This window comes from Rhinolophus sinicus, chromosome 5 (assembly GCF_057876585.1).
Source record: "Rhinolophus sinicus isolate RSI-liver-muscle chromosome 5, RSI-T2T, whole genome shotgun sequence".
Classification (NCBI taxonomy): domain Eukaryota; kingdom Metazoa; phylum Chordata; class Mammalia; order Chiroptera; family Rhinolophidae; genus Rhinolophus; species Rhinolophus sinicus.
Window position 1 is genome coordinate 40723245 of NC_142505.1, and position 14616 is coordinate 40737860.

Below are 14616 nucleotides of genomic sequence, written 5' to 3' on the forward strand. Positions count from 1 at the left end.
AGAGGGATTATTTTTTCCCATGGTGCTTTTGTTTTATCAATAAGTAAACCTTTCCCCAAAGTCCCCATCTTTCCCCCATTGACATCCCATATTTCACTGAGTGATACAAGCACCCCCAAACAGATCACTGGCAAGAGAATGGAATTTTCATGATTGGCTTAGACCCATCAAGATTCACCTCTTCAGAGATGCATGGCTGTTTAATACCTTATCAAAGCCAAGAAGAAATGGGAGAAATGTCTGTTGAGAAAGCAGCTAATGGTGTCTGCCACAGGTCCCGAACATGAAAAGCTTTTATTCTGAAGGAAATGAAAAGTCATCAGGGGCTTTAAAAAAGGGAAACATAGGGAAGGCCATGTTTTTAAAACATCACCCAGCTGGCCAAAAAGAAGGATGTTCAAAAGTCAGGAGAAGAAATGGGGAAACTGCAATAGACCAGGTGAGAGAGGAGAAGAGCTGCCCTAAATTTTAGGCTGGGGCAGTGGGATAAAAAGGAAAGATTCTTGGCATTTCTATTTTTAATTTCTAAGTGTTTGTTTGTTCCCTGACTGATTCATTTCTATATCATCTTGTACTCATTTTATGGGTGCTATATTGTGTCTTATTTCTCTGGGGATACCAATTACAAGGTTTTTTCTTCTTCTTCTTCTTTTTAACATTTTTTTTTGTTTTCAGAATTATCCGTGTTTCCTCTAGGGCTATTTTTTCCCCTCTGTTTCTTTATCTTAGTCTCTTGTTTAGGTTTCAAGATTTCCTGAAATGTTAAGATCATCCTTGATTTTTTATTCAGGAAGAAGAGGAGCTAACCATGTATGATCAATTAGCCATCTTCAACCAAAAAAATCTCCTGAGTTATTTAAAATATAGAATCAACAGAAGTTGCTGGGTTAGAGGGAAGCACAGACATTCAAGCTCTGCAGAGAGAAACATCTAGGCTGTCTTTAAAAATGAGCTCGAGTTATTAACACTGATATTTGACCAGTACCTGACCCTCTCCACAGAGCCCTTTAGGTAGAAGACCTCAAATACACCAAGACCTTGTGAGCCACACAAGGAGAGACAGCCTGTTCTTGTTGACTGTACCTTTTCCTCTGGTGTGACTCATTAGGAAACTGTGTCTACGTAGTGGTAGAATCTCTTAGAAGTCAAGCACTAGGTGTCAGGAAGACAGGAGTCATGAGTTGTCCATGGGTTGCTTGCCTGACATTGGACAAGTAATAGCTTTGAGCCTCAGTTTCCCCATCTTTAAAATGAGATAACTGTAGTATCTCTATTGCCAAGCTGTTTGTGAGAATGAAATGAGACAGTGCATGTGATGTGCCTTGCACAGGCATTGGAGGTGATCAACAAATGTAAGCTATGACTGTTATTATGGTTAATATGAAGGCACTACTCTCCCCATTGAGAATGCAAGTCAGGCTCTCTTGTCTGCCTCTCAGTTCATAGATGGGGTCATGAGAGGAGCAGAAGGGACATGGACAGGCGCCCTCTCCTTCCAGATGTTGCCCTGGGCTTGGGTTTAAGAGGCTCCCATAGGAGCAGGAACTGGTGCTGTGGAGAAAGAGGAAGGCTCTGCTGAGAAGCAATGCCAAGTGAGAGTGAAGAAGGCTGCTGGGAAGGCAAGATCGAAGCAGAATTTAAATCTCAAATCAAAATTGGATTCTGGATTCTGTCACACAATCTATAATGTAGAGGTTAAGAGCCTGGGTTTTGAGATCATGCATAACTGGGTTTTAATCTTGGTTTAGCGACTCACTAGCTGTGTGATCCTAACCAAGTGTATTCCCTTCTCTGAACCTCAGTATCCTCATCCGTAAAATGGGAATAACCTCAATACTTACCTGATAAAATCATTGTGGGGATTACATGTGATAGCATATCTAAAGTTCTGAGTTCAGTGGGCAGCACATAGTGAGTGCTCAGTAAATGTAGCTTCAATAATAATAATAACTATAATATTTCCTTTGGTATTAATGGGGATAAGGAGGTTATTAAAGTCTCCCTTGATTCTACAAGCCAGACTGGCCTCTGACTTCACTATGGTATTATTATGTCTACTAGTAAGGCTGTGTCCATCACAGCCCTGGCAGGAAACAGCTGCCCACTGCAAAGGATACCTAAAGAGAGCTTAATGAGGAGACTTTTAATCATGGGGAGGACAGAGTTTTAAAAAAGCACATGAAATAGTGCAGCACCCTGAGGGGAGCAACAGTGGGGAGCCGTTACTGCCCTGCAGGCTGAAGAGATAAAGAAGAGGGCCGCATTGCCAGAACCCAGAGAGAGCTGGGGCTATGGGGATGGGCGGCCTCACAGGAGCTGTAGCATAGGAAGAGTGGACCCCAGTATTCCTCTCCTCCTTGTCTCTGATCTCCTAACCACACCAGAGTCTGGGGGAAGAGGAGCAGTCTGTAGAGATTGGCCTACTGGATGCAGACAGGACAGAGAAGAGGTCTGGAGGGCAAACAGGGGAGAGCCCAAAAGCCAAGAAAGTCAGTATCTGGAGTCCACCAAGCAACAGCCAGAGGTAGAAAAGGGCCCTGCTGGGCCATAAGAAATATCAGTTATTGACAAGAGCAGTTATGATTTTGGAGGAAGAGGTGACAGGAAAACAGGTGACAGCCTTATGGGAACTCTCTTATATATTACTAAAGTTACTACTTGTCTTTATCTTGCTGCTTTTAGGATTCTGTCTTTGTCTTTAACCTTTGCCATTTTAATGATAATGTGTCTAGGTGTGGACCTGTTTGGGTTCATCCTGTTTGGGACTCTGTGCTTCCTGGACTTGTATGTCTATTTCCTTCACCAGGTTAGGAAAGTTTTCTGTCATTATTTCTTCAGATAGGTTCTCAATCTCTTGCTTTCTCTTTTCCCCTTCTGGTACCCCCATGACGCAAATGTTGTTATGCTTGATGTTGTCCTAGAGGTCTCTTCAACTCTCCTCATTGTTTTTCTTTTTTTGATTCTTTTTTCTTTTTGCTGTTCCAATTGGATATTTTCTACTACCTTGTATTCCAAATCACTGATTCGATCCTCTGCTTCATCTTGTCTGCTGGTGATTCCTTCTACTGCATTCTTCATTTCTGTTACTGTATTCTTCACTTCTGTTTTTTAAAAATGGTTCTATGTCCTTTTTTATGCTTGCCATCTCTTTGTTGAAGTTCTCACCAAGTTCCTTGAGCGTTCTTATAACCATTTTTTACTCCTGTCTCTGGTAGGTTTCAATTTCATTTACTTCTTTTTCTCAGTTTGTCTCCTGTTCTTTCATTTGGGATGCATTTCTTTTTTTCCTGATTTTGGCTGTCTTTCTGTGTTTGTTTCTATGTATTAGGTAGATCTGCTGTGCCTCCCAGTCTTGGCCTGGTGGCCTTATGTAGCAGGTGTTCTGTGGAGCCCAGTGGCACAGTCTTCTTCCTGCTCTGGGAGCTCCAGGAGTGTCCCTTGTGGGCCATCCTGTTATAGTTGAACCTTGATTGCTACTGGCATGTCATTGGGTGGGATTGACCCTTAGGCTGACTGACTGTGGGGTTTGGCCACGTCCATAGCTTATGGGCTGCTGTGCAGGGGATTTACCTGACTGAGTGGGATTGGCCCCAGTGGGCTCTGGTGACTATTGAGACCATCCTTTGTGTATGTTGCTTGTGGGGCTAATTAGGCGGTGTTCTGATGTGGTCTGATGCCAACCTCCAAGTATGTTGGTGCTGGGGACTCTTGGGAGGGGCTCTGGTGCAGGACCAGGTCACCAACCACATGTGACTGTTCAGGTACTACCTGGTGGGAGCTACAAAGCGATCCACAGTTATTCACTGCCTGTGCTATACTTGGAGGTGTGTGGGAGTGGCCACACTATAAACCAGGGACGTCTGCCACCACTACCAGGCCTGGGGTAGCACTTCAAAAAGCCAGGACACCCCAAGGCTTGCTGCCACCTGCCAGCTCCCTTAAGGTTCAGCCACTGATAGAGCTTGGTGTGGTAGGCAAGTTGGGTGAGGCAGTCTCAGGGAATCATTAGAGTGGGAAGATTTGTGGTCACCAGGTTAATGTAAATTCTGGTTTGGTGCCAGTGCTGAGCCTGGAGTGATTCAGCAAAAGTCTCAGAGCACACCAAAGCCAGTCGCTGCCATAGTCGCTGCCATAGTTTTCCAAGAAACCGTGCAATACAGGTAGGGCTGGCTGCTGGCAGAGAAAGTGCCTTGGGCATTGGGAAAGTTGGGTGGGGCAGGGCCGCAGTGAGTCAGCAGGGTGGAGCAGCAGAGCTCATCAGGCCAATCAGATTCAGATTTGGCCATAATCGTAGAGGAGGGCTCAACACAGGAAAGACTGTGCCTGTCTGCTGGCTGCAAGGGAGAAGGACCCCCAAAGAGGCAGTGCCAATTGTCGTCCTGTCTTCCCTCTAAAGCCACACACTTCAGTCTGCCCCCCACCCCCACCCCATATGTCTCTGATGACTCCCAAGTCTCCATCTCTCTGCTGGAACTCAAGGTGAGTGCTGTAAGCGAGCGAGTCTGTGTGAGGGCTGTTTAAGAGGACCTCTGGGTTTCCCACAGCCTTCCGTCCCACCCAGACAGTCGGAATCCCCACTGTTTTTCACAGCCAGATGTATGGGCTCCTTTTCCCGGCACCAGTACTCTGGGCTGGGGAGCCTGGTGTGGGGGGCTGGGGTGGCTCACTCCTCTGGGAGGAACCTCCACAGCCGAGATATCCCTCCTGATTCTCAACAGCCACACAAAGGTTTGGGGCCCTTTCCATGTCTCTGCCCCCGCCCCCTCCCGACGTGGCTTCTTTTTTATATGTTTAGTCATAAGTCTTATGTTCAGCTAGACTTCAGATGGTTTTCCAGGTTGATTGGCCCTATAATTTAATTGTAATTTTAATGTGTTCACAGAAAGACACAGGCATAGGGTTTATCCACTCCACCATCTTTGATGTCTTATACCACTCTTCTTTATCCAAACGTCTGTTGATGGTCACTTAGGTTGCTTCTATATCTTGGCTATTGTAAATAATGATGCAATGAATATAGGGGTGCATATATATTTTCTAATTAGTGTTTTGGATTTCTTCAAATACCTAGAAGTTGAATTTCTGCATCATAAGATAGTTTTAATTTTAATTTTTTGAGGAAACTCCATATTGTTTTCCATAATGACTGCACCAATTTGCAATCTCACCAACAATGCACGAGGGTTCCCTTTTCTCCACATCCTTCCCAACACTTGTTGTTTGTTGATTTATTAGTGATGGCCATTCTGAAGAAATGTGAGGTGATATCTCATTGTGGTTCTAATTTGCATTTCTCTGATGATGAGTGATGTTGAGCATCTTTTCATATGTCTATTGGCCATGTGTCTGTCCTCTTTGGAGAAATGTCTGTTCAGATCCTCTGCCTATTTTTTAATTGGGTTGTTGGTTTTTTTGGTGTTGAGTTGCGTGAGTTCTTTATAAATTTTGATATTAATCCCTTATCAGATATATCATCAACAAATATCATCTCCCATTCAGTAGGTTGTCTTTTCATTGTTTTGATGGTTTCCTTTAAAATGAGAATTTTTAAAATGTTTATTTGTTCATTTCAAAATAACGAATTAATCCACAATGTGCTAACAAAAATACAATATTTTATGGACAATATTGTTTCCAAAAAAATTGAGAGAAGAATGGCACTGGTTTATATGTTCACAAATGTTTTAAGTATCTGACTTAATAGGAGACACCTGGATTCTCTTATCTGCTTCTACATTTAATCAACAAATTCGATTTTGGTTAAAGTAGGTAAAGATAATCTGGCCTCACACAGGTATATAGTTAGTAAAGTGAAGACCTTATAGATCCCCTGAAAGGTCTTAGGACCCTAGGGGTCTTCAGAGCAACACTGAGAAGTGCTGTTGTGTACAAAGCATGCGACTCGGAAGCAGACTGTCTGGATGTAAATCTCAGATGTGCGGGCAAATCACCTCACCTCTCTAAGCCTCAGTTTCCTCTTAGAGAAGGTTGACTGACTTGCTTCCTAGAGCAATATTCAGTGCATAGTAAGTGCTCAGGAAACACTGTTGTGATTATTAGCTCTGATTCTGGCACTAGTAGGGGCTCCTTTTACTTCCGAGGCCAGGTATCCCTTCGGAGATAATGTTCAACCTCTCAAGAAGGGCTTGGTGTTCCGTGCTCTCCAGGGCTGCCCTGAGACCCTCTGCTCTTCCCAGGGGAGTTTAGGCTCAGCCCAGTGTTTGCCCTATGCCATTTCTCTGGCTATAGGCCCACAGCAGCTATGCCCATGTGTGCCTGCCAGGATCTGGCACCTCCGCCAGGTGTACCTGCGTCGGTGCCAGGAAGCTCTCCTCCCCAGCAGCTGGCGATTAGGAAGTCATTCTCCATAATGGAAGAGGCCAAATCATCCTGCCAATAATTACCAGGCCGAGACGTGGCTGCGATTCAGGAAAGCTGATCCCCGAAGACTAGAGCCACTTAAATTCTGGCATTAACCACAAGTCCCCTTGGTAACCTGTAACTCTCAGCACAATTTCACCGCTCAGCTAATTGATGTTCTCCAAGGCAGTCAGCTCATACCGGCCAGTCGAAATGGGCGCTAATTGCCAACATCCTTCAGGTAAGAAGTCCCACATGTTCTCACGCCACCCAAGAGGCCCAAGCAGGAACTGAGTCTCTCCGCTAACCAGTCCTCTGATTGCATTTAATTAATCAGAATAAGGTTTGCAGAAAGGATTAATTAAAGAACCTATTAGAAGTCATGATACTGGGATATTTCACAGCAAAGCAGATCAGGCGGCTTCGCTGAATTCGTGAGAGGCAGTTCCTTGAGGAAATGTTCCCCAGCTTTTCAAAGACGCCTGAGCGAGGAACAGCAGGGGTAGAAGAAAGACCACCGGACTTGGAGTCTTACAGAACCAGGGGGAACCTGCTGCTACCATCCATGCAAAAGGTGCAGCCTTGGGCAAGTCGCTTCACCTCCCTGAGCCAGGCATTTTTCACCCATAAAGTGGGGTGCAAATGGTGGGTGGAAACTGCCTTCCTTGCACAGGGCCCTGCACATTGTAGGTTCTTGCTGGCACAGTGCAGCGGTGAAAACTGGCACCTGCAGAGGGCTATTTGGTATCCTCTGAAGTGTTTTAAAAGGTAGAATAATTAAGTAGATGCTACACTGGGTTGCAACATAAGCTCTCATCTCTGTGGCCCTCTTTGGGGCCAGCATCTCAAGTTCTAGTCACTGACAGTGCCCTACAACATTCGGGCTTGCCCCACCACCTCCCTCTCGGGCCCAGAAATCAGGCAGACCTGGTTGCAAATCCCAGTTCCACCTTCACTTGTGTGGCCTTCGTATGTTCAAAACTGTTCACTGAGCACTTGCCCTGCACCAGGCACTGTCCTCAGTGCTGGGGACCAGAGTGGCCCTTGCTTCGGGAATCACCAAGTTTGGTGAGATAGGAGCCATTTATGAAACAATAAGCCAGGAAGACTGTGGTAGGTGCTGCTGGGCCCTCAGTGCCCCTCGGCTCTCACCTGTGCAGGACACGCAATGATATCCTGAGATTCTTCACCGAAGAGTCTTCTGTGGTCAGGGCACAGGGCAAACCGGAAGCGCCAGGGAGTTAACAATCCCTGATTATTGGGAATCAGAAGAAAATTTCTTCCTCACCCCATGAAATAGGACAACTCTGAGGTCTGTTCTCCAGTTTCCCAAGTGAAACCTGCTCCCCAGTGCCCGCCCCATTCCCTTCCTTCCCTTCCCCAAATCACTCCCCCACGCCCACACCAGTGCTTCCTGGGATCACCCTACAAGGAAACTACTGGCACTCAAATCCTGCCTCGGGGCATGGTGCTGGGGGAGCCCAGCTTAAGACAGATACAATTACAAAAAGCGACAGCTGCAAGGAAGGAGAGGGCTGCGGTGCCACATCCCACGAGGGGTTGTCTGAAGTGACAACTAAGGAGGAGGAGGAATTACCTAGTGGGGATCATCAGGATTCAGCAGAGCAAATAGAAACCATCTCGGAAATATTAAACAAAAAGGGTTAACACCGCCAACATTCAGCTCTTCACACTGCCGGGGCCTTACAGGAGTGTCAGAATCCATCTACTCTGACGAACATGTCACCTGATAGCTGAGGTCTGTCTTGTGCCAGTTGTTAAATATTTTGAATATCGCCCTTGGAATTAGACACTTACGAAATTGTGGAAGGGCTTGGGGAGCACACCTGCAGAATGACACCACAAAAATGACCTGCCGGGGAAGCTGTTTCTTCTGTTTATAATTAGGAAGGTGGGAAATGACAGCCAGTCTCATGGGGTGGTCACGGGAGCCAGTGAGAAAGTGTCTGTTAGTGTTGAGCACCCAGAAAGTGCTGCATAAGTGGTCCATAATACCTCTATGAAGGCACCTACCTTTGGGGGGCGGTCTGTGAGCTGAGGGAATCTTGCTAGGGCCCCACTTGCCCTGATGGCAACAATGGGATGTTTAAGAGTTTCCAGGGTGGCCGGTCAGCTCAGTTGGTTAGAGCGTGGTGCTGGTAGCACCAAGGTTGCCAGTTTGATCCCCGCTTGGGCCACTGTGAGCTGCGCCCTCCTTAAAAAAAAAAAAAAAAAGGTTTCCAGAAGAGGGCAGCCCAGTGGGGTGGAATGTCAAGGCTAGAGGGAAGGGCAGCTGTAAATGATTCATGTACCTCAGGGCAAGACTCTGTGTTTCTTCCTTATCTAAAAATAAAAATGAGAGAAATCTGAAAATTCATCAAATGCTCAATATTTCAGAGCACTTTGGGAAGTATTAACGGAGATGGTGTGTGTGAATGCATCTTATAAACTCAAGTCTTCCTCCAACCCTGCCCCATCTGAACTGTTAGCTCACTGAGGAGATGACCTGGGGCTCAGACCCACTCCTGCTCCCTCCTTCCTTTACCCAAGAAAGTGACCAAAAACTGTTTGCAGGAAAGCTGAGTAGCCCATCGTTCCACCATATAGATGGTGGTCTGTCTAATTCAGAGTCAAGGCCTGAGGATATGTTGGAGTTTAGTTTAAGTCAGAGGTTGCAAACTGGCAATGAGTGGGCCAAATTCAGTCTCAGAGAAGTTAGTTAATCATTCTGTACCTTGGTTTCCTCATTAGGAAAATGGGCATAATAATGGTAATAGCTAGAAAGATTATTGTGACGATTAAAAGAATTAATATATGTAAAGTGCTTGGGACAATGCCTGACACAGAAGTGCTGAGTATATGTTATTGATGTTGTTATTATTGTTATTATTATTTGATTCACACAATGTTAAAGTTTTTGGATTTAAGTGTCTTCAGATGGCCTCTTCGGTTTGCCCCAGTCCCCACCCGTCCCTCTTGTCCTGCACCCAGGCTGCCTCCCTGCCCCGCCCCAGAAGGCCCCTGGTTTGGGTTCCCAACCATAGCCTGTTTTTTAGTCTTCATTGTGCCTGCCAGATGACACAAACTGTTGATTCCTGCCACAGACCGTTGTTGAATACAAACTTGAGCCAAATCAGCAATCTCATCAAACCAGGTAAACTCAAGGCAGGGTCCTGAGCTGGCCCCTCAGAACCATGGCTACACCTCAGCTAGCTGTGTCTTCCAGCAAGCCTTTCTTCTTCCCCAGGCCTCAGTTGTCCCAGGTGTGAAATGGGCTCCAGAGTCCCTGCCCACCTCCCAAGCTTGTTCTGAGATGGGATTGGTGGAGAAGAATTTTAACCCCCCAGGGTTCCCTGATTCCCTTCTCAGCAGAGCTGAAGAGCTCTAGTCCTGTCCCCCGTTGATGCTGAAAAGAGAAACCCCAGACCAGCTAAGACAGAACTGCCACCACAGAGCTCCAGGAGTATCTAGATGCATGTTTTATTATCATTAGGATGATATCATTGACAAGGGGAAGGGACCTAGCGTGTTATATACAAAGCCACAACTTCCAGAGCAATGTTTACGTATCCCCACACACATTTATCCCACAGACACCACACAGCACAGCACCACAGGGGGTCTTCCCCCAAGCAGAACACAGCTGTGGGTCAGGTGCTGCCCACCTACAAAAAAAAAAAAAAAAAAAAAGGACCAAGAGGAGGAGAGGATCCTGGGGTAAAGTTTGCGTGTAGCCAATCCTGATACCTGGGGCAGGGAATGGAAGCTAGATGTAGACATCATGGCTCAGTCCCACCCCATCTTCACTGGCTTCTTGCCCCAGAGGCACTCTGCCCGTCTCTGGGGAATCCTTAGAAGAGACAGAAGGTCATCTTTGCCAGGGCTAAGGAAGGTGGGGGAGCAGGACAGTGAGGTTAGGGAGGGACTCTGGGATTTGCCCCCTTGCCAGCAATGCAAAGTGGAGTAATATGGGGTTTTGAGTCATAGGCTGGCTTTCTCATGTCCCTGAAGGAGGAGGGCAAGGCCAGGGGTTTCAGTGTGTGTATATACGGGGTCTCAGGTTTATGATCAGAGATCTAAGGAAGAGAGAAAGGGGGGGTCAGACAGAGATAGAACATACAGGACTCAAGACATTTTCAGACCCCAAACTCAAATTTATAGGAAACTGGGCTCACTCCTCCAGGGGCTGGGCCTTGGTTTCCCAGGCTGCCCGACGCCCAGGATGCTGCCGCTTCTCCTCAGTCCCCTGGCTCCTGCTCAGGTCATCCAGGAGCCCCAGCAAGAGGCTGGCTTGACCACAGTTACCCTGGAGCCCACATGGGCCTCCCAGGGCCCTCTTGCCTGGGTGCTGGCGTTTTTCAGGCATCAGCTCTCCTTCCTCCTCCTCTTCCCAGCTCCTTTGGGTCTTGGGATCCACCAGCCGTCTGCCTGGGTGCTGCCTCTTGGTGAAAGTGTACCCGAGCCAGGAGGCGCGCCGGCCAGGGTGCTGCCGCTTCTGCTGGGTCACATCGACTGACCACACAGCTGCATCCTCCCGCCGGCCTGGGTGCTGCCGTTTGTGGGGTCCCACAGCCCCTCCTTCTTCCTCTTCTTCAACTCCCTCTTCTGCCTCCTCCTCCCTTTTGCCTGGATGCTGACGCTTGGAGAGCCAGTCAGGTTGAAAGTTCTGGGACTCTGAGGAAGGAAAGAGGCCAGTGAGGGACCCCATGACCCCTGAGTGCGCATTCCAGCCTTCCTCCCAGTCAAGGCAGAGAGTCCTTGCTGCAGTCACCCAGAGTCATGGCCTTACATCTGCCTTTCAGGACTCAGACACACACACTCACACAGGTAATCAAAGGCATGACTTCTGGTTCCCATCCCAGCTCTGCCACTCCCTAGCTGTGTGACCATAAGCAACTCACTTAACCTCTCTGAGCCTCAGTTTTCTTTCGTGTGAGATGTGAGATACTAACTACCTATCTAAGGGGTTGTTAGGAATAGCAAATAGTTTGATAAGGTGTTGAAGTGCTTAGAACAGTGAGTGTCTGGCTTCTATGCGCCTAGTTAGTAGTAATTAAAATTGTCATACTCAAAGAGACTCTCCCGCACAGAATCTTCCCGACTGAAGGTTTGTTGTATGTGAAATAGTCCCAGGACTGAGAGGGAAGAGTAATCTGATCCTAGGGTTACCTCACGACACTACCAAGGGTGTGGCCAGTGAGAGTTTCTGAACTTGTGAAAGGCAAACGACCGATTGACCAAGTCGCTCCCTCCGCTCTGGGTCTGCGTTTCCCCCAGCCCTCTCCACGGCTTCCTTGCCGGGGCAGCCCGGGACAGCCCGGGACAGCCCGGCCCCTCACCAGATTCGCGATCTCCCTGCTCCCCTCGCAGCTGCTGGAGGTCTTCCCGGAGGAGTGAGAGGCGCTCCGCCTGACGCAGGAGGTCACCCAGGCCCGGGTGCTCGGCTGCCATCACCGCCTCCTGCTGGGCAACGTCGGGCTGTGCGCAACCGCCAGGAACGTCGGTCAGTGTCAGGGTCAAAGCCATGGTGAGCAGCAACCAAGGGGCAGTCATCTCGGAGGTGTCTGGGGTCAGGGGAGAGGGGGGAGGAATAAGCGCGTCACGCCCCCTCCCAGCCCGCTCCGTCTCCCCCTGTCCTGTCCCAGCGGGTCCCGGATGCCAGAGTAATAAACCGTCTAAACACTCTCCGGGGAGCAGGACCACCTGCCACCTTGGGGCGGTGCAGGGGCAGCGGGGGGATCTGCCTCCAGTTCTAGGCGTCCACACCCGTAGAGACGCTTGGAGCGCCTGCCGGCTCCCGGTTCTGCCAGCCGAGCCCGGAGGCGGTGGGAACCCCGTCGCCACACCGCTGCTCCGTGTCGGGCCGAGCCAGGGCAGCGGGCGCTGGAGCCCACGGCCGGACTGCAGCGCCAGCCCGACGGCCAGGACGCTCGTTGCATCGTCGCAGGCTGAGATTCTCCCCAAGGCTCCCAACGCAACGTTCTTATCCCACCAGCCCTTCGCCAACCTTCTAACTACAACGCCAAGATCCTATTTCTAATGCTAAGAGTCTATGGCTAAGCTAGGAATTGAATTCTAACGCTAAGATCCTGATTTCATCGTTAATTCCAACGCGAAAATTCTATTTCTAGTGCTGAGACTGAGATTCTAGGGCTAAATTCGATTCCAATGCGAAAATTCTGTTTCTAACGTCGGGATCGGGATTCTAACTCCCAGCCTCTCCCGCGGACGCCGACCGCCTGTTTGTGCCACAGCCTCCCGGCGCGGACCTGCCGCCGGCAGCCAGGCAGCGGCGGGGGTGCGAATCTTCCATCCGACGTTCAGATGTCAGGTGCTGAGTGCACAGCAGTGACCCCCGCCAGTGTGCCCGCGCCATAGAAGACCCGGGGTACGAGCGCCATGTCCCACCTTTGCACAGATGCCGTGGCTTCTCCCCGGGGACACCCGAGGTTGGGCGGAGAGGGCCCCCTTTCCCGGACGCCGCCTGCGGGGGTGAGAGGAACAAAGGTGGTTACCTGCCCCGCGCGAGCTCCACGGGACGGTTCCGGGATCCTGGGGCTGTGAGTCCGGAGTTTCAGGGTCTGGAGGCGGTGGGTCAGGAGTCCCGCAGCGCACGCAGGAACCCGGACGCCAGCTGCCCACTGCTCTGCCCCACCGCTGCTTATATGGGAGCCCGGCGGCTGCGCGGGTGAGGTCAGCGGGGAGGGGTCGAGGCCTCCGGGAAGGGACGCTGACGGCAGCGGGCCCCGTGGGTACTCAACTCTGCCTGCCGCCTGCCAGCTCTGCCGGAAATCTGGGGCGGGGGCGGCTGGGCGGGAGGGGAACCGAGCAGACAGAAGCCGCAGGATGGGGTGCTGTTGGGGGCCATTTCTGCACCCAGCTCCGAAGGTCTGTTGTCCAAGAGAACACTCGTGTCGGGGACAAAGAGAGACAGAGAAACACGCAGAATCACACAATTAAAAAAGAGATACCTAGGAGAGAATAGGAGATAAAGACTGAGAGATGCATACAGAGAGAAACAGATACAGAGCAGAGGGATACCCAATAGAGAAGAAGAGGAAGGAGAGAGAGGAAGGAAGGGAAGGGGAGAGGGAGAGGAGGAGAAATTAGGGGCCACGTGGGGTCCAGGCTCTGATCTTGACTGTCACCTCTGGCAAATGCCTCCCACTCTCTGGGCCTCAATTTTCTTCTCTGTACAGTGGGGGAAGAGGACAGTTTTCAGAATGCCAAAACTGATAGCCTGTGAGCCACCACCACTTTACAGACTGTTTTGTGTGACTCCACAGTTTCTTGAAAAAACCCGAATAGCCAACATTTAAAACTCAGGAAAAATGTGGATTTATGGCTTCTTGAAAGTCTCTTGGAAAAGAATGAACCTACATTTTCTCCTGACAACAGCCAGCTGGAGCCAACCCTGGCTGCCCCTCGTCACCGCACTCTCTACCACTCCCTACTGTCTTCCAATGTGTTGCCCCAGTCACCAAGAAGGAACATTGAAGTTTGTGACCCCTGGACCTGTTGGGGTCCACCCCACCCAAGCAAAGGAGGGGAGTGGATGAAGGGAGAAGACACCAAGGAGCTTGTCCCCCAATCACTCCCCAAAGTCACATGACACCTTGGAAGAGAACACTGCCACATCACATCCTGGGTATAGCCTCCATCCTGAAGCATTTAATGGGCCAGGCTCCATTGTCAGTCCTGGGGACACAGAAGTTATAACCATGCCCACTTAGAGGGAACCACATTTTACGGAGAGGGAACAGTATTGATGAAGGCGTCTCCTACCTCTGGACAGTCCCAACATTATTCTGCCTCCACATTCAATATTTCTTCGGCCTAAAACTTTAACTGAGTATCTGTTGTGTGCCCCAGACCATGCTAGTGGTCTGGCAAGGGATTCCAAAAGTGTTTAATTATTACTTCTTCCTGTGGCAAGCACCCAACCTTCCTGGCATGTCGACCATCTCATTACATCCTCACATCACCCATCACGATAAACAAAATAGAGACTACTAGTCCCACTTTACACTTCGGGGTGCAGAGGCCTGGGGAGGCAGAAAGACTTGGAAGGTTAGAGGTAGAAGGGAACTTTTAGAACATCAGCTAAAGAGTCCTCTCCTCATTTTCAGATGAAGAAACTGAGGCCTGGAGGATGGCCTGATTGGCTCTCCAACTCTCGGGCATACTTTGTGCCCCCCGGTCAGATGGTTGGCTGGAGTAGATTGCAAATCTGATTCCCCAGCCAGAGTCCAGGAT

The 14616-nt window shown here is 49.3% G+C and overlaps 1 protein-coding gene across 2 annotated transcripts; it reads right to left on the bottom strand.

Annotated features, from left to right (window-relative positions):
- Positions 1-9816: 9816 nt before the first annotated feature.
- Positions 9817-13158, bottom strand: TRH (thyrotropin releasing hormone). 2 transcript variants are annotated; one of them, XM_019746904.3, is made up of 3 exons: positions 12769-13158; positions 11700-11924; positions 9817-11034 (listed from the first exon to the last, which is right to left on the bottom strand). In XM_019746904.3, the coding sequence occupies exons 2-3, from the start codon at positions 11911-11913 to the stop codon at positions 10532-10534; spliced, it is 717 nt and encodes a 238-aa protein (XP_019602463.3). In that variant the 5' UTR covers positions 11914-11924; positions 12769-13158; the 3' UTR covers positions 9817-10531. The 2 variants fall into 2 exon arrangements, with proteins under 2 accessions (XP_019602463.3, XP_019602454.3); XM_019746895.3 differs by having other exon boundaries at positions 12876-13156.
- Between the last annotated feature and the right edge of the window lie 1458 nt (positions 13159-14616).

Bases quoted from the DNA above. Each gene is read 5' to 3' on its own strand.
- TRH (XM_019746904.3), bottom strand. From the start codon at position 11,913: ATGACTGCCCCTTGGTTGCTGCTCACCATGGCTTTGACCCTGACACTG. The intron at 11,035-11,699 runs GTGAGGGGCCGG...TTCCTTCCTCAG, and splicing joins GCAGGGAGATCGCGAATCTG to AGTCCCAGAACTTTCAACCT.